We start from the raw sequence: 22,635 nt of genomic DNA on the forward strand, positions 1-22,635 counted from the left end.
TTCCATGGCAAACACAGTGTTGATATGTACTTGTGAGACCCTCCTAGGGCTGCATGTACTTCCTGATGGGCCTGGCTGCCAAGCTGCCTCTTGTGGGACTGGCCTGGAGCCTCTAGAGCAAGGGTCAGGAGACAGGATACAGGGTTTATGTCGCTGTCCGAACTGGGAGCACAGACCGAGCTGCCCTACACTGGGAACTGAAGGCTCAGACATTACTTCACATCTCAGCAGAATGATGCAATGATCGCTCTGCTGCAAGTTCTGCTAAACAGCTCAATGTTTGTTTCTCCATCCTCAGTAATATTCTTGTCACTGAGCCAATGGCCTCATCAAAGGAACTAAGCAAGGATCCTATAATAGCCTTTTTTCAGTTATTGGTAATAACAGTAATAATTATGGGCTCCCTATAACAAGCCCTGTGCAAAAGCCATAAAAGGGAAAAATGGCCCTGTTTTTCCAGCATCCCATCTTCCTAAAGATTAAGTATTTCTATATCAACCATTCAACCGTTCACTGAGCAGTCTTCATGAGCATGGCAATATGCTGGGTGTTGGGTTTGCTGGTGGATGAGTTCAACTCATCCCTGCTCTCAAGGAACTTACAAGACACCATAGAGGGCAGATGGATACGGAAAAACTAGATTGTCCTAAGTGCCACTGGGGAGACCCAGAGCCAGATGGAAGGCAAGTCCATTTCTGTTTTTGTTTGTGTGTGTGTGTGTGTGTGTGTGTGGTTTTTTTTTGGGTTTTTTTTTTTTTTTTTTGAGACAGAGTCTCACTCTGTCACCCATGCTGGAGTGCAGTGGCACGTTCTCAGCTCACTGCAGCCTCTGCCTCCCGGGTTCAAGCAGTTCTCATGCCTCAACCTCCTGAGTAGCTGGGATTACAGGCACACGCCACCTCATCCAGCTAATTTTTGTATTTTTAGTAGAGATGGGGTTTTCCCACATTGGCTAGGCTAGTCTCAAACTCCTGACCTCAAGCAATCCACCTGCCTAGGTCTCCAAAAGTGCTGGAATTACTGGTGTGAGCCACCGCACCCAGCCAAAGGCAAGTCCATTTCTAGCTGAGGAGGGGCAATCAGGAGTTGGGCTGTGTTGAGTTATCCTTGTGCATATCTTGTACTCAGGGCTTATTTATCTCTATTAGAACCCAACGAGCTGGTGGTGTAAACATCGTCTCTTCTCTATATCAGAATGTAACGGAATAAGTTTTTTATCTAAAACCTCACTTGGCGTAGTCTTTATGTTATTTCCACTGTGATAGATGAAAGAAAAAAGAGCAGTTTAGAATGACATCTACTAATAAACCTCACTGGTCATTCAAGATCTAGTTTCACTTGAAATCTGAAGAGGATTTCTGCCAGAGAATCAAGGCCTGTGGTTATCTTCATTTCTTTACCATAACTCCCCTGCATCCTTCTATCAGCAATGTACTCTCAACACACCCCCAGTTTCCTCTTCCCACTGCCTAAAACCTCATCTCCCAAAGACGTATCCTGACAACTCTGCCCAAGAGGCCCTTCCGACCTCTCACCCGTCCTTTCTCTATAAGAGCAGCCTACCTGTTTCATTCACAAAATATATCACCATTTGTAACTTTTTTTTTTGACACAGAGTCTTGCTCTGTTCCCCAGGCTGGAGTGCAATGCCACGGTCTCGGCTCACTGCAACCTCTGCCTCCCAGGTTCAAGCGATTCTCCTGAGTACCTGGGATTACAGGTGCCCGCCACAATGCCCAGCTAATTTTTATATTTTTAATAGAGACAGGGTTTCACCATGTTGGCCAGGCTGGTCTTGAAGTCCTGACCTCAGGTAATCCTCCCACCTTGGCCTTCCAAAGTACTGGGATTACAGGCATGAGCCACAGCACCTGGCTGTAATGTTTATTTTCTTATCAGCAATCTTCCAGAACACACTGTAAGCTCCTTAAGGACGGAGGTTCTTTCTGTCACAATGCCCAGCATATAGCAGATGTGAAAAAATTCTTGCATGAATAAATTAGTAAATAAATAAGCAGTAGCACTATGACTTGAGGAAAGTCCTCACAGCGCTCTAGACCATGGTTGCCACATCAGTCAAATAAAAGAACTCAAAACAAGGATCCAGACTGACTATACTATGATTCCAGGACTTAGTAAAATCAGCACTAGTGCTTCACCAGAAAATGTGGAGCGTCTCTGACCTCAAGGCAGTTTTCCTAGTAGAAAGACATAATAGGTAATGGATGGAAGGATGTTCGGTATTATTATCCCACTTTATAAAAAATGAAGATGCCTAAATACATTTTGTGTCTGTCAAGAAGCCAGGAAACTTAAAAAGAGGCTCCTCCACACATGCAAGTAGATTGATTCAACCTGTGTCAGCAGCCAGGGGCCCTGGAGTCAGCCCCTCCACTGGAGGACACTAGCAAGAAGATATTTGCAAAATACTTTTTCTGATGGAGTCAAGAGAACCTCTGGTCTAACCCATGAGCTTGCATTAGTGCCTCAGCTCAGCCTAACTCCAGCACCATCTTATAGATCCTGAAAGTGGGTGGTCTGGAGATTCACTTCTAAACTGCCTCAGATTCAAGCAAACTCCACATTCGTTTGAAAGACAGAGGCCAGAGGGACTGGCTAGATCAGGGAGGTTGGTAAACACAGTGCCTTTTTTTTTTTTTTTTTTTTTTTTTCTTTTATCAACAGGAAATACAAGCTCTGGTTCTGGATGAAAGGGAAAAAATCATTGAAAGTAATTTATATCTGAAGCTGTTTAGTGGTGTCATCCTAATTTACAACAGAACCAGTTTCAAATTAAAAAAAAAAAAAAAGCAGGCTTTTTCTGTTTCCTATTAGCAAAGAACATGGGGTTATTAAAAAAAAAATCCACTGGATTTTCCCAAGTGTTGATAAGGTTTGGAATCCTGCAGTTCTCATGAGAAGAATTCAAACCTCCTAATTAAAAGTTTTGTTCTCACAGTCAAATCTTGAGCCTGTGCCGTTTGGCTCCACTTCTCTATGGTTAATTCATTTTGATCTTCCTCCAAAAGATAAATTGACAGTGTGGGACAAACCCTTATCAGAAGTTTATTAATGATTATGATTTCTGGTTTTGAAAGGAGAAGTATTTTGCTGTAACATACTTCACCTCATACGGAACCCAGGGCATACCTGGCTATGAGTGAATACACGTTGAATGGAATCTTCCCTGGATTAGTGACAATTGTTCATCTCTAGGGCTAGCCAGGTAGGGAGAAATGGTTTATTAAATAGATTGTGTTTGGGCTCAGGTTGAATATAGTGACAGGAAACTGAAAATAGTCCTGACATTGGATGACTTGATATTTTTCATAATTTTAAACAGATAATTCAGATGCTGGTGTTTTGGAACGCTGCCCAAAGATCTGCTCTCCATATAAGCAAACTATAAAATGCAAACTAGGGCTATGATGAACCACCTACCTCTTTCCCTGAGGCAGACTTCATACTTCCTGAACCAAAATACTTGTCTGACCACAATATTTAATATTTGGAATTCGGACTCTCCCAGAAATCTGGGACATATGGTGAGGACCTGAAGCCTGTAGTCAAATTGGAGTTTTCTTAAATATTTGGTTAAAATTTGAATATTTTCAAGTCCAGTCCGCTTATAACTTAGTGTACTAAGTTGTACTCAAAAAAGATGTACAAAAAAAAATGGATGTACTCAAAATTTACATACCTAATACAGTGGTGGAGTTAGCTAGGTAACCTCCTTTTGTTAGCAAAAATGAGAGTCTGACTTCTGAGATCTTCAGAGACTATTTGGAAATTTCTGGAAGGGAAATGTCATGGTTGCCCTTTCTGCTACCAAGACTGTCAGTAGTTACACAAAATTATACTATTAAAAGTCCCCAGATGGGGAGTGGCTCATGCCTGCAATCCTAACAGTTTGGGAGTCTGCAGTGGGAGAATCATTTGAGCCCAGGAATTCAAGACGAGCCTGGGCAACATAGGGAGACCTCATCTCCACAAAAAATTTAAAAATTAGCCAAGCATGGTGGTGCACACCTGTGGTCCTAGCTACTCAGAAGGCTGAGATGACAGGATTGCTTGAGCTCGGAGGTTGAGGCTGCAGTAAGTCATGATTGTACTGAGGCACTTCAGCCTGGGTGACAAAGCAAGACCCTGTCTCCAAAAATAAAAATAAAATAAAATAAAATAAAATAAAGTTCCCTTTTACCTATATTAAATAGTACATCTGTGTTTGGAAAGCTTTGGGTAGAGGACACAGGTAGGAAGGCCATTCTTATGCCCAGGTGGCAGCAGCCATTAAGGGTCTGAGGGAAGTCCAAACTGAAGGTTAGCCCAGGACTATTCTCCTCAGAGACTAGAAGGTCTCTCCATCTTAGGACTGAGGCTACCTGAAACAATGAGGAAAGGTGATGCTGAATGGAATACGTGTTAATCAAGAGAAAGGCCTTTCCTGTAGTTTATGCCTCTCTTCATTACTCTCCAGCAGGTTCTGCTGGTGCCTGAAGCCTCTTCCAGTGTTTACATCCTTTTTGGCCAATTCTAGTAGTGTCTTTACAGAAAACAGGGTGGGGGAAGACATAAGAGGCGAAACTCAAATAGCCTACTTTTCCCAACCTTTACAACTAAAATATTTTTCTAAACAGAAAATGGGAAAGCTGTGGCAAATGATCATGCCTGATAGTTCTGTTCCCTTTGCCCATGCGTGACTGAAACTGAGCCAGAAGGATTGAATTTTCTTACTCCATTTTACCTTTTTATATATTTTTTTAAATCATATTTTGAGTGCACACAGGAACTTTTTTTTTAACCAAAGAGTAGCACCCTGTTATAGATATTCTCCAGTGACCCAACTCCCATGCCCTCGCTTTTCTATAAAAGGAGCCTGGCGTTATAGGAAAGACAGGGTAGCCCTCCAGACCAGGACGTCATGGAGAGGTCAGCCCACCCAAAGAAGAGGTAGCGCATGCAGGGCGTGGAGAGGGAAGTTCACGGGTGATGGGTGATGGGAGACACTGCCCTATACCACTAAATCCCTGCAGCCTCCTCCCCCTCATCCCTGGAAAGTAAGAGGAGCTCACTTGTCAGACTCCTCCCAGCTCAGAGTTGAAACAAGCTTTCCTTCACTCCATACTGCATAAGCCACAATGCTCCAAGCCTCCTCAAATTCATCCATGAAGCTCTGTGGGGCCTGCAGGCAGGCCCATTCCAAAAAAGACCTGAATATTTTATTGACAGTGGAACCCTAATTAGGTGGTTTCTGTAGTCGCTGATTTCTCCAGCACTTGAAGGCAGAAGTCAGCATTTTTGTCCCCTTCTAATTTGCCCTCTCTACCCCTCCCACCCCAAAGCCAGGGCTGCTGGCACTCCTGCTGAGAAGAATAGATGGGGAAGAAATATTTCCGGGATTAGTCTCATAAATCTTCCACTGGCTTCCCTGGAAATTCTCTACCCTTGAGCAAGGAGGGGGGTGTGGGTTGAGGGGGGGAGCCTTAGATCACTCCTGACTCATTAGCGTGTTTCCACAATGTGCCAGCTGGATCATCTAAAAATTATTCAGCTGCCCAGGAGGAAAGCCTTTTTGCCAAACTACAGGTTTATTCGAAGAACTTAATGCAATCCTCAGCCCCGGCATCCAACCACAAAGCCCAGCAAGCTCTTCAGAGCGCCATTTCCTGACCCCAGAGGCAGTCAGTGACCCCCTGGAGTGGATTTTTACATAGAGATGCTGTCCTTACCTGCAAAGCTTTCTAAAGAAGGGATTTGGGAAAGATAATCTACTGTGTTGCTGGCTTTGTGCATGTCTGGAAGAAGTCATAAAATCTTCGTGTTCTTGATGGAGTGAGTTCCAGGAAATATTACCTTTCCCTTATCAGGTCCCCATGAATTGAATCAGGCTGATAACGTAGCCTTCAGGTTTCCATGTGTGCATTCACCACCTACGTTTGCAACAACTCTTCCTTTTTCTGTTTTGTCCTCTCTCATATCTAAAAGATTTTTATCAGCACTCTCACTGTATCTGTGTCTGTTTTCAGCCCCTTGTTAGTGTTCTACATGGTGTGTCCAGTTTTATTAATAGCAGGAGGCTGGATGCAGTGGCTCACATCTGTAATCCCAGCACTTTGGGAGGCCAAGGCAGGTGGATCACTCGAGAGGCCAAGAGTTCAAGATCAGCCTGGCCAACATGGTGAAACCCTGTCTCTACTATAACTACAAAAAATTACCTGGGTGTGGTGGCACACACCTGTAGTCCCAGCTACTCAGAAGGTGAAGGTTGTGGTGAGCTGAGATCGCACAACTGCACTCCAGCCTGGGTGACAGAGCAAGACTCTGACTCAAATAATAATAATAATAGCAGGAGTTACCATTTATTGAATGCTGACTGTGTCAGCCACTGTGACCCTACATACATTTATTCATTTATAACTGACAAACTGCAAAGTAGATCTTTAAAAGCCTACGATCCAAATGAAGAAACTGAGGTTTAGAAAAACAGCTGGAAAGTACTAGTCAGGATTCAGAGCCTGCTTTGTGTGTTTCCCAAGCATTGTCTCTCAGCCACTTCACTGAAACACAGAGAGCCCGGGAGATGTGCATTGCCTTTGGTTAACACCCATATCCAGGCACATGCTGCAGAGCCTGAACGATGTCCTCACTGTCACTTCCCCAACCTCTGAAGATGGTGATGGAAATGAGTGCGCCATGACAATTTCTGCGGAAAGATTCTAAGAATTGTCAGAAATCTTGAGGCCAGGGCATGTCTAGCTCCCTAACCCACAGCAGGGTGCTGAATAGGTTTCTGATGACATGCTTTTGATAAAGAAAGAGAGTTCCTCAGGCAATGGAGACTGGAGATCAGTGAGGGGAGGGGTATTAGAGGAGCCCCGCAGGGAGCAGAACCTGCAGCGCCATCACAGGCAAGAAGACAAGTCAGAAAGCATAGACCCAGCACAATTATTAACAGAAAAGGCCATTGTTTGGAAGTCTGAGGTTTTGGAGAGGGTCAAAATTGTAACAGAAGTCCCTCTGCAGTGACTTTTGGACTCCAAGCTCTTTAGGATTCTCTCTTCCCCAATACTAACTCTCTTGCAACATGGGCTGAAAAATTGCTAGAGTCTAATGAAGTTTGAGTTCAAAAAAATTATTGGAGCTAATTAGAAAAGGCTTAGTTTTGGCATCTTTAGTCATCTTTAGTCCTTACTTTTCCCGCCGATCAAATATATCCATTCATTCCAATCTAATGAGGGCCTGCTGTACGTAGGGCTTTTCCCTAGCACTGTGAGAGATGCAAAATATATTAGACATGATCCCTGACCCTGAGTTGCTTGCTGTCTAGGTTGCAAAGCAAGAAATGTGCACATAAAAAAGGTGAATAAAAACATTTCAGACGCCATCCCCACTTAGATGTCTAGTAGACACCTTGAACTTTAACCTGTCCAAAACAAACCCTGGTTTTCCCAGGATCTCAAGCCATCCCTTTCACTGTTCTCCTAATTCTTCTTCAAGGCTCAGTTTGTCTCACTCCCTCTATGAAGTCACTATGAGGCCATCCAACTCCTACTGACTTTTCTTTCCTCTAAAACACTTTAACCTGTGCCCCTGTCAGGCTTCTGCCACTTTCACTTCAGTAAACAGCAACACTTACCACCCAACTTCCCAAGCCAAGACCAAGACCTCCCAACAACTACATCAATCACTCAACCAGGACCGCCATCTTTGTCTCCCAAACATACCCCAATTTGCACCCTCCTCTCTCTCTCTGCACTCACCACCATCACTCACTCAGACCGTTGCAATAGCCTCCTCACTAGGCTCTCTGTCTCCACTTGGTTGATCCACCACCATTTCTCCACACAGCAGACAGAGTGATATTTTCAAAGTTAAATCATATCATTGTTTGGCTGAAAATCCTCAAATGTCTTCCTGTCACACCTAAACTTAAATCTAAAACCTTCTGCTGGCCAGGCACAGTGGCTCATGCCTGTAATCCCAACACTTTGGGAGGCCCAGGAAGGTGGATTACCTGAGGTCAAGAGTTCGAGAGCAGCCTGGCCAATATCGTGGAACTCTCTCTTCTAAAACTACAAAAATTAACCAGTTGTGGTGGCGGATGCCCATAATCCCAGCTACACAGGAGGCTGAGGCAGGAGAATCACTTGAACCCGGAGGCAGAGGTTGCAGTGAATCAAGGCTGCACCACTGTACTCCAGCCTGGGCGACAAGAGCAAAACTTTGCCTCAAAAAATAATAATAAATAATAATAATAATAATAAAACCTTCTACCTGAGGCTACAAGGCTGTGCCTGATCTGAGGTTTCCCTGCCTTTGGGACCACCTCTCTCAACCGCCCTTCCTCATCCCCATAGGCAACAGGCCTTTTTCTCTTCTTGCAACCACTAAGCTTCTTCTATTCTTGAGGCATTCAACTTTCTATCCTCTTTACCTAGAAAATTCTTTCCCCAGATCTTCCCAGGGCTGACACATCTTATGACTCACATCTCAGTTTAAATGTTCCCTCTTTGGAAAATCCTTTCCTGCACAGCTAACTCAAAATAGACCATCAAACACTTTCAAGTCCATCAGCGTTAAATCTTCATCATAGCACTTAACACTAGATACCTTCTTGATTGCCTATATACTTATGTGATTGTTAACTACCTCTCTCATAGACACACACACAGACACACACACACAATTAGAATATAAGCTTTCTTATATGCCCTGTTCCACAGTATTTTCCCAGTCCCTAGGAAAGAGCTCGGTAAACATTTGCTAAATGAATTAATCTGGTCTGATAGAAGTTTTCTAACTAGGACATGGTAGTGTTAATACCCAAGTACCAATGTGTTTCAGAGGAGCATGAAAGCAATGTGAGCTAGCTGGGTCAGGGAAGCTGCGTGGAAAAGGGGAGGCAAACTGAGCCATAAAGGAAGATTAGGATTCCAGCAGCAAAAGGGAGCAGGCCATGCACTTGCAGCCAGGGGTTTAGGACCAGGACAAGCCCTTTAATTTACAGTAAGAAGCAGCAAGGCCTTGACACAAACCCAGGCAACCCAACTCCAAATGCAGAACCAAACCTTACCCTCTCCTGATGGGTTGGGGAATACGGTATTCATTCAGACTAGAGATGATGAACTAAATTGGAGTTGGAATGTAAATGGCATGGGAATGGAAAGACAGAAAAGTGTAAAGGACATTATGGAGAAGAGGCAACAAATTATTTTAGTATAATCAAATAGAGTGGGCAGAAATAGAAGTAGCAGGAGGAATCAAAGGTGAAATTGAAAACCAGAACCAAAGACAAACTTGAAAAACTGGGGCAAATGGTGGTGTCACTGATTGTGAAGAAAGTGACTCCAGGTTATGTGAGAAAGTGGATGTGATTCTAGTACAGTTGGGTCTGAGAGAGTGGCAGGAGCTTCCTGTGGAAATAGCTAGGAAGCCACAGAGCTGCTGTCTGAGGGTAAAGTGAAAGCCAGAGAAACAGGTCTGTGGATCATCTGCACAGAGATCCCAGAGGATGTTGCGATGGATTCCACGAGGCAGGAGATTGAGGAAGGGACATCAGCTCCCGCCCGCCGGCTTCATGAAGGGGGGATCTGCCCAGGCTAACAGTGGGTGGTGGTGGATCCCAAGCACCAAGAATACAGAACGCCCTCACTGAAGAATCAAGCAGTGAGTTGGAGCTCATGGGAAGCAGGTGTCTAGGCAAGAAGGCACCAGTGCAGCCGCTGGTGCCCAGAGAATGGCACATGTTGGACAGACTGAAAGGGTGGAGCCCAGTGGAGAGCAGGTAAGCAGGGAATGCATATTTGGCCCACTGGTGGGGATGTATAGAGAAAGGAAAGAAAGCCAACAAGGATATGCAACTTATATGGTCAGAAGGGCATGAGATGACCGGGGGTGGTAGAGTCAAAGAGCCAAGGGATGACACTTCCAGCAGCAGATGTGAGCAGAGTGTCTTTCGTGTTGCAAGGATGTGAAGGAGAATAAGGTCTGAGAAAAGGTCACCGGCCTTCCAATCAGTGAATGTGCATCAACTGTTGGGAATCATTTTAGTCAAGTGCCAGGGTAGAAACCAGATTGCTTTGGTTTGTGAATAAGAAATAGAAACTGCAGGTGCAGTTGGTTCAAGAGGAAGAATGGCAATAACTAGTTTTTAAGTGTTCCATAAGGCAGTGGACAAGGTCATTGGCTGAAGGGGAGAAAATGGAAGTAGGGAGTCAGAGGAACACGGGAGTGTCAGCATAGATGCTACGGAGACAGTGCCAAAGAGTCCATTATCACATGTGGTTATTTTAAAATAGAAATGTGGGGTACATTGTCATTTATTCACTCAACAAATACTTTTTCAGTACTTTCTTTGTGTTAGGCACCATCTTTGGCAAAGAGATACAGTCTTGAGCAGATAGCGAGTTCATGTCCTTTTGCAGCTCGCAGGGTGTGGCCAGGGAGGCCAGGATAACACTTACCGCTACTCTTCTATGATACTTTATAGTTGGCAAAGCACTTCCACTGTCCATTCAAACCTGACAACAACATCCCTTTGGAGATCATTGTTAGGAAATTCAATTAAAAAAAATAATAAACACCAAACCCGAAACTGAGATTTAGAAGATTATGTCAAAAACTCAACAACTAGTTATCATGAGACCAAAAACAAGAACGCTGGTGTCTGGATTCAGGTGCAGATACTCCCCAGCAAAGGGCTGGATGAAAAGAAAGTGACTAATTTCTGCATCTCTTTTCTTGGTATGGGCTCCCCAACACTGAAAGGACAATTTAAGTCAGCCCAACATTGAAAGGACAATTCAACTCAAACACTTTACTTAACTTTGGATTTGATTGCAGCCAAAGATAGTAGCCCCCAATTATTAGGTGATCACTGTGGAGTACATTGTTGAGGGACATTAACTCAAATCCTCATGAACCTGGCTATCCGGTGGGATTTCCTTGTCCCTTGAGCTCTAGTAAACTTGGCTTAAACTTTCCAACTCTAAAAAAACTGTGCAAGTTCAAAGCCCTCCTCTCAATTTCCATGAATTCCTGGAGTTTTAGAGCCTAATCTCTCAGCATCTGGTTTCTGCATTCACACTTGCTGCCTTTTCTTTCTGCCCAAATGGAAAGCCAGCCCCCCTTTGCTTGTTTCCACACCAATCCAGTGAGTTTAATCAAATTTACAGATTTGCAAGTGGGTAGGAAAGGGAGATGTTTGGAGAAATGCAGAAAGAGCCCATCAAATAACACAGCTCCCTCCACCTCTCACTGTTTCTCCTCCCACCCCATTTCTGTCCCACCTGCCCCAAGTTAGAAGCTAAATAAAGTCCTCCTTTTTTATCTAATGCAATTCAGTGTATCAATCATATTATGCACCTCAGCTTGCTCTTGGGGGTCTCGTCTTTTACCCAAAGTGGCTTATCCTTATCCAAGTATTCCTTCCAAGTAAGTGTATTAGTCTCTGTATGAGAAACTAAGGCAAATACAATGTCCTCGATTTTCTGACATTTATAATAACCCTCTGGAGTATATATTATTATTTCCATTTTGTAGATAAAGAACCTGAGGCACAATAAGTCTAAGTCACTTGTCCACATTTTTGCAGTTAAGTCAGAAAGCCCAAACTGGAACTGAGACCTGTCTGACTTTGAAGCCCATGTTTTTTGTAAGACATCGTGATCTTGAGATTGTCCCAGGAAAGTGTAGGTAAAGGTTCAATCTCAGAGGAAAGAAAACAGGAAAGGGCCACTTTCTTTCATGTTCAGAAAGGAATCGCCAAGCAGAGAATTATGCTTACGAAAGACATTTCTCTTCGCATATCCTAGTGAGAATAAGGCCTAAAACACCAAAATTGTATTTTGAAATGGTCCCATGCAGATGTGTCTTTAACTTTCAAATCTGACAGAGGAAGATATCTGAATATGTTTAATCCAAGTAGCAGAAGAATACTTAGGCCTTAATATTCTACATTTCCCAAACTAAACTCCATGCTTTAGAAAATTCCTACAGACTGGCCCCAGAGAAAGTGAGAGCATATCAGTCAAACGATCCAGTGGCTAGCCATAAGGATGTTCATGGATGACTGACCTTACTTGGGAAATGAACGGCTGGCCCCAGGACTCCCTTCCTGCTGACACCGTGAATCTAATAGTCTATGAGAATTTACCTGATCCAGCTGACATCTATGAAACACCTTGCATGGCAGTGTAGAGCCTGGAAACAAGGCCTATACAAACAGAATGAGCCACTGCATCTGACTTCTGAGTCCTTTCACAAATATTGTAGAAGGAAACCCTGAAAGGGTGTCCCTCCTCATCATCCAATATGTTTTACAAGAAAACATCAACATCAACGTCAACATCATCATCATCATCACCATCATCACTTGTTACCATAAGCCAGGCACTGTGCTAGGCACCGTAGGTAGGAGGGGAAGTAAAAGCAGAGTTGTTGCCCTCTCAGAATTCCCAGTCTAGTAGGGAGAGATTTCAGTTTTAAAAATCACAGGTACAGCACTTTGGGAGGCCGAGACGGGCAGATGACGAGGTCAGGAGATCGAGACCATCCTGGCTAACATGGTGAAACCCCATTTCTACTAAAATAAAAAAAAAAAATAGCCGGGCGTGGTGGCAGGCGCCTGTAGTCCCAGCTACTCGGGAGGCTGAGGCAGGAGAATGGCGTGAACCCGGGAGGCGGAGCTTGCAGTGAGCCAAGATCGCACCACTGCACTCCAGCCTGGGCGGCAGAGCAAGACTCCGTCTCAAAAAAAAAAAAAAAAAAAGAAACCAACCTAAGGTTACATAAGACTGGGATGTGACCTAGGTCTAAGTTCAAAGTCTTACCCTTAACCCCATAATTTTATGTATATCGTGCATCACTGCTAGCCAACATGAATATTATATAGTACTATAAATGTTTAACTGTGCTAGCACCTACAAATACACAAGTATGGTCAATGCTTGAAAAACATGCTTACAAGCGAGAACTCTAATAGCTTAACTAACTATAGAACATAACCCCAAACCTCCAACGCCAAACCTTATCCCCAGGGATATCAACTAGTACTTTAACTCCTTAACAGTACATAGCACATTCTATCATCCATCGGACATAGCACATATATATTAAACAAATCCTGGTCACCATGGATACCCACCTCAGATAGTGGTTTCTTGCTCACCATCCTCCATGAAATCAATATGCCGCACAAGCTACCCTCCTCGCTCTGGGCCCATAACACTTGGGGGTAGCTATAGTGAATTGTATCCGGCATCTGGTTCTTACCTCAGGGCCATAAAACTAAGATCGCCCACACGTTCCCCTTAAATAAGACATCTCGATGGATCACAGGTCTATCACCCTATTAACCAGTCACCGGAGCTCTCCATGCGTTTGGTATTTTATCTCTCGGTTGTGCCAGCATCCACATCGTGGAAGGCATGGTCTCACCACATCCTATGTCGCAGGATCTGTCTTTGATTCCTAGCACATACCATTATTGATCGCACCTATGTTCAGTATTCCAGCCGTGCATAACTACCATGAGGTGTTAATTAATTCATGCTTGTAGGACATAACAATAATTATTAAATAGGCTAACAACTGCTTTTCACACTAAATACTACAATAAAATTCCACAAATCCCCCCTCCCCCATCTCTGACCTCATTAACCCAGAAAAAGGCACCTTTGTCAAACCCCAAAAACAAAAGCCTCAATCCAATTCAGCCAGAGCCTAAATTTTTATCTTTTGGCTGTATACAACTTTAACAGTTACCCCTCAACTAACACACCTTTTTTCTTTTAGTTTTATTCCGCTGCCTACCAAATTTAACTCCCCCCTTTACAGTGACTTCACTCAGCCTATATACCCGCCCACTACTAGATCCATACCCTAAACCACCACAACCCCAAAGACAGTACTTCACAACTATGCGCACACATGCCCTCTAAAACCCAATCTGGCCCCGTTTATACAGCTTAACTCATCTAAAGCAAGACACTGAAAATGTCTAGATGGACCTACACTGCCCCATAAACAGACACGTTTGGTCCTAGCCTTTCTATTAACTCTAGTAAGATTACATGTGCAAGTATCCCCACTCCGGTGAAATCATCCTCTAAATCGCTATGATCAAAAGGAGTAAGTATCAAGCACGCATTAATGCAGCTCAAAACACTTTGCTCAGCCACATCCCCACGGGAAACAGCAGTGATAAACCTTTAGCAACAAACAAAAGTTTAAGCTATACTAACACTTAGGGTTGGTTAATTTCGTGCCAGCCACCGCAGCCATATGATTAACTCGAGCTAATAGAGACCGGCGTAAAGAGTGTTTTAGAATTACTCTCAATAAAGCTAAATTTCATCTCAATTGTAAAAAATCCTAGCTGATATAAAATAAACTACGAAAGTGGCTTTAATATCTCTGAACACACAATAGCTAAGATCCAAACTGGGATTAGATACCCCGCTATGCTTAGTCCTAAACTTCAGTAGTTAAATTAACAAAACTACTCGCCAGAATACTACAAGCAATAGCTTAAAACTCAAAGGACCTGGCGGTGCTTCACATCCCTCTAGAGGAGCCTATTCTATAACCGATAAACCCCAATCCACCTCACCACCTCTTGCTCAGCCTATATACCGCCATCTTCAGCAAACCCTAGTAAAGGCCACAGAGTAAGCACAAATACACACATAAAAAAGTTAGGTCAAGGTGTAGCCCATGTAAGAAATGGGCTACATTTTCCACCCCAGAAAATTTCACGATAGCCCTTATGAAATCTAAGGGCAAAAGGAGGATTTAACAGTAAATTAAGAGCAGAGTGCTTAATTGAATAAGGCCATAAAGCACGCACACACCGCCTGTCACCCTCCTCAAGTATATTTAAAGATTAACTTAACTAAATTCCCTTTGTATTTATATAGAGGCGACAAGTCGTAACATGGTAAGTGTACTGGAAAGTGCACTTGGATGAATCAAGGTATAGCTTAACACAAAGCACCCGACTTACACCCAGAAGATTTCAATATAATTTGATTACCTTGAGCCAATTCTAGCCCCAAACCTAACCAATATTATTATCAAAGAACCTCAACTAAATCATTTACCCAATCAAAAGTATAGGCGATAGAAATTTTACCCCAGTGCTATAGATAAAGTACCATAAAGGAAAGATGAAAAAATTAACCAAGCATAAAATAGCAAGGACATACCCCTGTATCTTCTGCATAATGAATTAACTAGAAATAACTTTGCAAAGAGAACCAAAGCCAAGACCCCCGAAACCAGACGAGCTACCCCAAAACAGCTAAAAGAGCACACCCATCCATGTAGCAAAATAGTGGGAAGATTTATGGGTAGCAGTGACAAGCCTACCGAACCTGGTGATAGCTGGTTGTCCAAGATAGAATCTTAGTTCAACTTTAAATTTATCTACAGAACCACTTAATCCCCTTGTAAATTTAACTATTAGTCTAAAGAGGGACAGCTCTTTAGACACTAGGACAAAACCTTATATACAGAGTAAGAAAACCCAAGTTCCATAGTTGGCCTAAAAGCAGCCATCAATTAAGAAAGCATTCAAGCTCAACACCTGAACACCTAAAATCCCAATTACATCACTGAACTCCTCACATCACACTGGACCAATCTATTATTTTATAGAAGCAATAATGTTAGTATAAGTAACATGAATAATTTTCTCCACTTCACAAGCCTACATCAGACCAGAATACTTCACTGACAATTAACAGACTAATATTAATAAATAACTAATAACCATTACTACTCGTACTGTTAACCCAACACAGGCATGCTCTTAAGGAAAGGTTAAAAAAAAGTAAAAGGAACTCGGCAAATCTAACCCCGCCTGTTTACCAAAAACATCACCTCCAGCATTACCAGTATTAGAGGCACTGCCTGCCCAGTGACATATGTTTAACAGTCGTGATACCCTGACTGTGCAAAGGTAGCATAATCACTTGTTCTTTAAATAGGGACTTGCATGAATGGCACCATGGGGGTTTAACTGTCTCTTACTTTTAACCAGTGAAATTGACCTGCCCATGAAGAGGCGGACATAATATAATAAGACGAGAAGACCCTATGGAGCTTTAATTTATTAATGCAAACAAAACTATATAAACCCACAGGCTTTAAATTACTGCATCTGCATTAAAAATTTTGGTTGGGGTGACCTCGGAGCATAACCCAACCTCCAAACAACCTATGCTAAGACTACACCAGTTAAAGCGAATTATTATGCACAATTGACCCAATAATTTGACCAACAGAACAAGTTACCCTAGGGATAACAGCGCAATCCTATTCTAGAGTCCATATCGGCAATAGGGTTTACAACCTCGATGTTGGATCAGGACATCCTAATGGTGCAGCCGCTATCAAGGGTTTGTCTGTTCAATGATTAAAGTCCTACATGATCTGAGTTCAGACTGGAACAATCCAGGTCAGTTTCTATCTATTTTATATGTCACCCAGTATGAAAGGATAAGAGAAATAGCGCCTACTTCACAAAGCGCCCTCTCCCTATAGATGATATATTCTCAATCTAATATAATATCACACACCCGCCCAAGAGCAGGGTTTGTTAAGATGGCAGAGCCCAGTAATTGCATAAAACTTAAAACTTTACAACCAGAGGTTCAACTCCTCTTCATAACAGCATGCCTGTAACCAACCTCCTACTTCTTATCATACCCATACTAGCTGCCATAGCATTTCTCATACTCATTGAATGAAAAATTCTAGGCTACATACAACTGCACAAAGGACTTAACATTGTAGGCCCCTATGGACTATTGCAACCCTTCACTGACGCAATAAAACTCTTCACCAAAGAACCCTTAAAAGCCTCAACATCGACCGTCACCCTTTACATTACCACCCCAGCCTTAGCTCTCTCCATTGCCCTTCTCCTATGAGCACCCCTCCCCATACCCAACTCCCTAATTAACTTCAACCTAGGCCTTTTATTTATTCTAGCCACATCCAGCTTAGCCGTCTATTCTATTTTACAGTATTGAAAATTAGGACCTAAACCGAGCATTTGACATTGAATTCTATGACACGTTAAAGCATGTCACTGTGTTAAGTTAACAGTGCAAGACAGGTGGAATGATTATCTGTTAAGCCCGTGGAATCTTCTTGGGAGCCCCTTCAATTTCTGCTGTCACATTCCACCAAGTTATGAATATGAACAATTCCTTGGATACTTTCTTATCCTGAACTCTCCTTGAAAGTGAGATGCTTTTAGAAACTACTTTTGATCACTCCCTTGTATCAACCAGAAAATGAACAAAAATTCTTAACAGGAGTAGTCCCTCATGACTCTCATTTGCTTGCTTTGGGAAAACCTTCCCCACCTACCACAGGTATTTCCTCCTTTGTGTTCTCATCTTTATTAAAAGATGCCTCATAAAGTATTTGTGCCTCATAAAGTATTTGTGCCTCACCAGATGCACCCTGAGTTTCTTCAGGTAACAACTGTGTTATATCCATCTTGACAGATCTAGCACCTAAGAACGGGCATTAGGAAAGTACTTGATAAATGTTCAGTGGATGGATGCATGAGAGAGTGAATGAATGATTGAACATCCTGTGACCCAGGGCTCTAGGATTCCAGACAGGCACAATTTCGAATCTTCCAGTAAGCCATTTCACTCAAGCAAACTAATAACTGGAAATCACAGAATATCAGCTCTGGAAGGCCCCTGAAATATCACATTCGACACTTTTATTTCTGAAATGAGGAACTCAGGTTTGAAGAGAAGAGACTTACCCAAGGTGGCTTCTGCATTCCTCTCCACTTACCCCTCAACCACTCTTGGGTACAAGTGCTTCATTCTTCTAACCTTGAGCTCTAATGTAGTTTCCAAGGCTTTTTAAAATTGAAATTAATGACTGATCTGCAAAGAAGCCTGTTAGTGTTACCATTATCTAGGGACCTTAAGAAACACTCTGGCGGTGGAGAGAGGCAGAGACAATGAGATCATCATGGTGTCTGTAGTTATCAATAGGGATCTTAGTTCTTTCCCTCTGTGAAGACTCTCTGCACTGAATGGGGAATTTTAAAAGCCTGTGGTTTGCAATAAGATCCATCACTGCGGCTCAGTCAGGCCTATTGTTCATTGCTGCTCACTGCAAGTACAAAGTGGGACTCAGATAAACGTGGGTTGATATTGAATAAATATACATATACCATCAGCAACATACAATTAGCTCAGTCACAGATAGTGCAACTCATACCCAGCTGTGTGCTGCAGCCAAGAACTTGGCAAAATCTCACCCCTGAAAGTTATTAAGGTGTTGAATTCTTTACAAAGAGGCTTTATCGAAAAAGATCTCTGTACAAAGTATGATTCACCAGCTTACCAGAGAGGAAGCAACCAGACATCACATCAGTGGTCCTGCCTAGGCTTTTTGGCTATTGCTCTTCCTTTTAGAAAGCAAGGATTTGAGGTTTGAGAGCAGAATTGTTTTATTTTTTTTTCTTTTCTTTGAGACGGGGTCTCATTCTGTCACCCAGACTAGAATGCAGTGGTACAATTATTCAATCATTGTTCACTGTAACCTCAAACTCTTGGCCTCAAGTGATCCTCCCTGCTCAGCCTCCCAAGTAGCTGGGATTACAGTTGCACGCCACCAACCCAGGCCAATTTTTTTAATTTTTTATTTTGCATATTGACAAAGTCTGCTATGGTGCCCAGACTGGTCTCAAACTCATGGCCTCAAGTAATCCTCTCATCTCAGCCTCCCGAGTTGCTGGGATTACAAGTACGAGCCTCTGTGCCTTGCCTTTTTTCATTTTTGTATCTCCAGTGCCTCAAACATAGTAGGAGTTCAATACATGTTTTATAAAATAATAAGTCAACAAATAAAAGAATGAGTGTACTCATTAAGATTAGGTTTACTGGTACATCACTGAAAACCAAAATGAGAGGTTCAAACAAGATACAGTTTTCTCTCTTCTGCACAAAAGAGAGCTAAGAAATCCAAAATGATATAATGTCTCTGCAGTTATATCAGGATCCAGGCTTATTTTATCTTTGCACTGCCTCCTTATTTACTCAAGTTTGCCTCCAGATCAAGGAGGCTGCTAGAGCACCGGTCATTAAATCTAGAATGAGGGTAGAAAGAAGAAAAAGAAAAATGCACCTAGTTAAGTGAATCTCTTTTTTAAAAAACTTAAGAATTTTTAAGGCCGGGCGCAGTAGCTCAGGCCTATAATCCCAGAACTTTGGGAGGCAGAGGCAGGCAGATGACGAGGTCAGGAGATCGAGACTGTCCTGGCTATGGTGAAACTCCATCTCTACTGAAAAAAAAAAAAAAAAACTACAAAAATTAGCCAGGTGTGGTGGCAGGCGCCTGTAGTCCCAGCTACTCAGGAGACTGAGGCTGGAGAATGGTGTGAACCCGGGAGGCGGAGCTTGCAGTGAGCCGAGATCACACCACTGCACTCCCGCCTGGGCGACAGAGCGAGACTCCATCTCAAAAAAAACAAATTTTTAAAAAATCTCTTGTTGTTGTTGTTTTTATTATGGTAAAATATACATAATAGAATTTATATGTGAACTATTTTTAGATGTACAGTTCAGTGGCATTAAGCACATGTCCATTATTGTGTAGCCATCATCATCATCCATCTCTAGAACTTTTTTATCATACCAAACTAAAATCCTGTACCCAATAAACATTCACACCCTATGCCCCTCTGTATTAGTCTATTCTCACACTGCTAATAAAGACATACCCAAGACCGGGTAATTTATAAAAGGAAGAAGTTTAGTGGACTTACAGTTACACATTGCTGGGGAGGCCTCACAATCATGGTGGAAGGTCCGGCAAAGGCACATCTTACGTGGTGGCAGGCAGGAAATTTGTGTAGGGGAACTTCCCTTTATAAAACCATCAGATATCATGAGACTTACTCACTGTCACACAAGAACAGCACAGGAAAGACCCACCCCCAGGATTCAATTACCTCCCACCAGGTCCCTCCCATGACACATGAGAATTATCTGAGCTACAATTCAAGAGGAGATTTGGGTGGGGACATGGCCAAACTGTATCACCCTCTCCCCTAGTCCCTGGCAACCATCATTCTAACTTCTGTCTGTAAACTTGAATACTCTAGGTACCTCAGATAAGCAGCACGATACAATATCTGTCCTTCTGTGGCTGGCATATTTTACTTCGGTGTGAGGACCTCAAGGTTCATCCATGTTGTTGCACATGTCAGAATTTTCTTCCTTTTTAGAACTGGACAATATTTGGTTGCCTATAGATACCATATTTTGTTTATCCATTCATCTGTCATGGATTTGGACCTTTTGTCTATTGTGAATAATACCGCTATCGACATTGGCGTAGATTTCTTTTAAAGAGCTTAATAGAAAGTCCTGCCTTCTCCTTTAATTGGCCACCCCTAACTACAAGAGAATTTAGGGTAAGCAGTATCTTACCTGGACATATTTGCAGTCCCAAATGATATACTCCACAAATAAAAAAGAGAGATAGAGGGCACATTGTATAGGGAACCAGCAGACCATGCCACTCTGCTAAAGAGTATGAGTCTCATCAAAGTATCTATGGATTCTTAAGAAATTCCCAATGCACTCCCATGCCTGAACTTTCCTCCGAGACAGTTTGTCTGTGGGCAAAAGGACTATATCTCCAGAAAGCCTTTTCCCTTAAAAGACTGGCATGTTCATGCCTGAATAAGCAATTCTGCTGTATGTTTTAGGAGCATTTTCACATATCTGTTCTCTCATCTGAAGACCTACATTGGCAATGCCCTGTTTAACATCCCCTCTTGAAAATCCACTGGCATTTTTACTCAACAGATCAGAAAAAATAATTTTCTTCCCCATGCTCCTCACCTCCCAACCGGTTCTTCCCTCTGACTTCTTTATTTCAAGTCAAATAGATTCTCTTCCTATAACCATAAAGAGTCTTTAATATAATAGTTTATATTGTGAAGCTCCAAAAGAAAGATTTAGACTAGAACACTTTTCAAACATATTTGTCCAAGGAACCCTTTTCCCATTTATGAATCAACTCACGGGACAAGTGTGCTGAGCAACACATTATGGGGAAACAGCCAACAAGCCTGGAAATGCAAAATCATCTTCAAGTTCTTACCTTTAGTGATTTCCAAGTCACCTCAGTTCTGCCATCACAAAGTCTCTCTCACCTCTCCATTCCCTCCCTTCTCTGCCTTCCATTTCGACAGCCACCATTCCATCTTTCTCAGTATGACTTCCACCCCTGAGCTAGGGTTTTTGCTTCATTTATCCATTCCACAAACCATACACCAGCTACTGTGTTGGGCACAAGGGATGCAATGGTGAACAAAGCAGTGGTCCCTGTCCTTGTGCTGCACACTGACTACACTCCAACGAGCATGGAGAGACAGATATCTAGTCACCCCACAGTAAGTGTCAAATGACAGGTGTGATCACTGCTGCAGAGGAGAGGAGCAGGGTGCTATGTGGCTCTCTGGGATGGTCCCTGGGGAGTGATGTTTGAGCTGAGAGCTGAGGGATGCCTAGAAATTAATTAGGCAGATGGGAGGGAAGAGTTCACCAGGCAGAGGGGAACCTCATGGAAGGCGGAGTTGTGGCACAGGCAACCTGGTGAGGAGGGCTGAAAGATGGCCCAGAAGCTGCAGAACACAGAGGAAGGCTGAAGTGGAGATAAATGAAAGGGGCCAAAAGAGTGAGAGGGGTCTTGAAAGCAGCCTTGGTAAGAATTTTAATCTTTAGTCTCTAAGCCTGGGAGTGACTTATCACCATTTCCATTTTGAAAAGGTGGCTTTGTCCACTATACAGAGGACATGGGACTGTAGACAGGGAAGGACAGATGCACAGAGACCACATGCAGGTCATTGCAAGCCTCCAAGTCCGTGATGATGGTGACTTGGGCCAGAGAAGGTTATGGCTATGGAGAAACATGGACAGATCTTAGTGGCATCTAAGAGATAAAACCAACAGGACATTGGATCAGATTGGATTAGGTCATCTGTGGATAGGCTTCATTGTCACTAAGAGATTTTAAATTCCTTGAACACAAAAATCTGTATCTTGCTTATTTCTTGGTTTATCACACTGAATTGCAAACCTCATGTTTAGTAGGAGAAGGTTGCTAAATGTGTTGAAGTGATTACTCGCATTGAATATCCAACCTACAGAGAGCAAAGGTCTAGGAAATCTAACCCAAATAGGTACATTTTGAGGTAAAAAAGAAAAGGGACACATCCATCCTGCCAGACAGTCCCTGAGGAGGGCCAGCTGAGTTGGCTACCACAGAGGAGCATGTCTGGGCCTATCATGGGGACACAAAAGGCAACGTTATCTCCCCGCTGCTCTACCTGATAGCACAGACATGGAACCACTCTGTGTCAGGAATGTGATAATGATCATGTTCCTAATGCATTAGGGAGACAGACAAAGCCCTACTGCAGCACACAGCTGCAACTATAGAAGAAGAATCGAAGGTCTTTCTTCAAATTTACATTCTGCAACACAGAGCAATTGCTGGGCCATTTCAATTCACGTGGCAATTATTGCTCTTAGATGTCGGTTGTACCTAAAAATTGGAAAAAATAAACGAACCCACAAACAG

At 42.8% G+C, this 22,635-nt stretch overlaps 1 protein-coding gene across 1 annotated transcript; it reads left to right on the forward strand.

The window, feature by feature from the left end:
• Window positions 1-12,792: 12,792 nt before the first annotated feature.
• LOC116274910 (humanin-like) lies at window positions 12,793-16,606 on the forward strand. Its single transcript, XM_031666222.1, has one exon. The coding sequence runs from the start codon at window positions 16,002-16,004 to the stop codon at window positions 16,074-16,076; it is 75 nt and encodes a 24-aa protein (XP_031522082.1). The 5' UTR covers window positions 12,793-16,001; the 3' UTR covers window positions 16,077-16,606.
• The last annotated feature ends 6,029 nt before the right edge of the window (window positions 16,607-22,635 follow it).

Source organism: Papio anubis, chromosome 5 (assembly GCF_008728515.1).
Source record: "Papio anubis isolate 15944 chromosome 5, Panubis1.0, whole genome shotgun sequence".
Classification (NCBI taxonomy): Eukaryota; Metazoa; Chordata; class Mammalia; order Primates; family Cercopithecidae; genus Papio; species Papio anubis.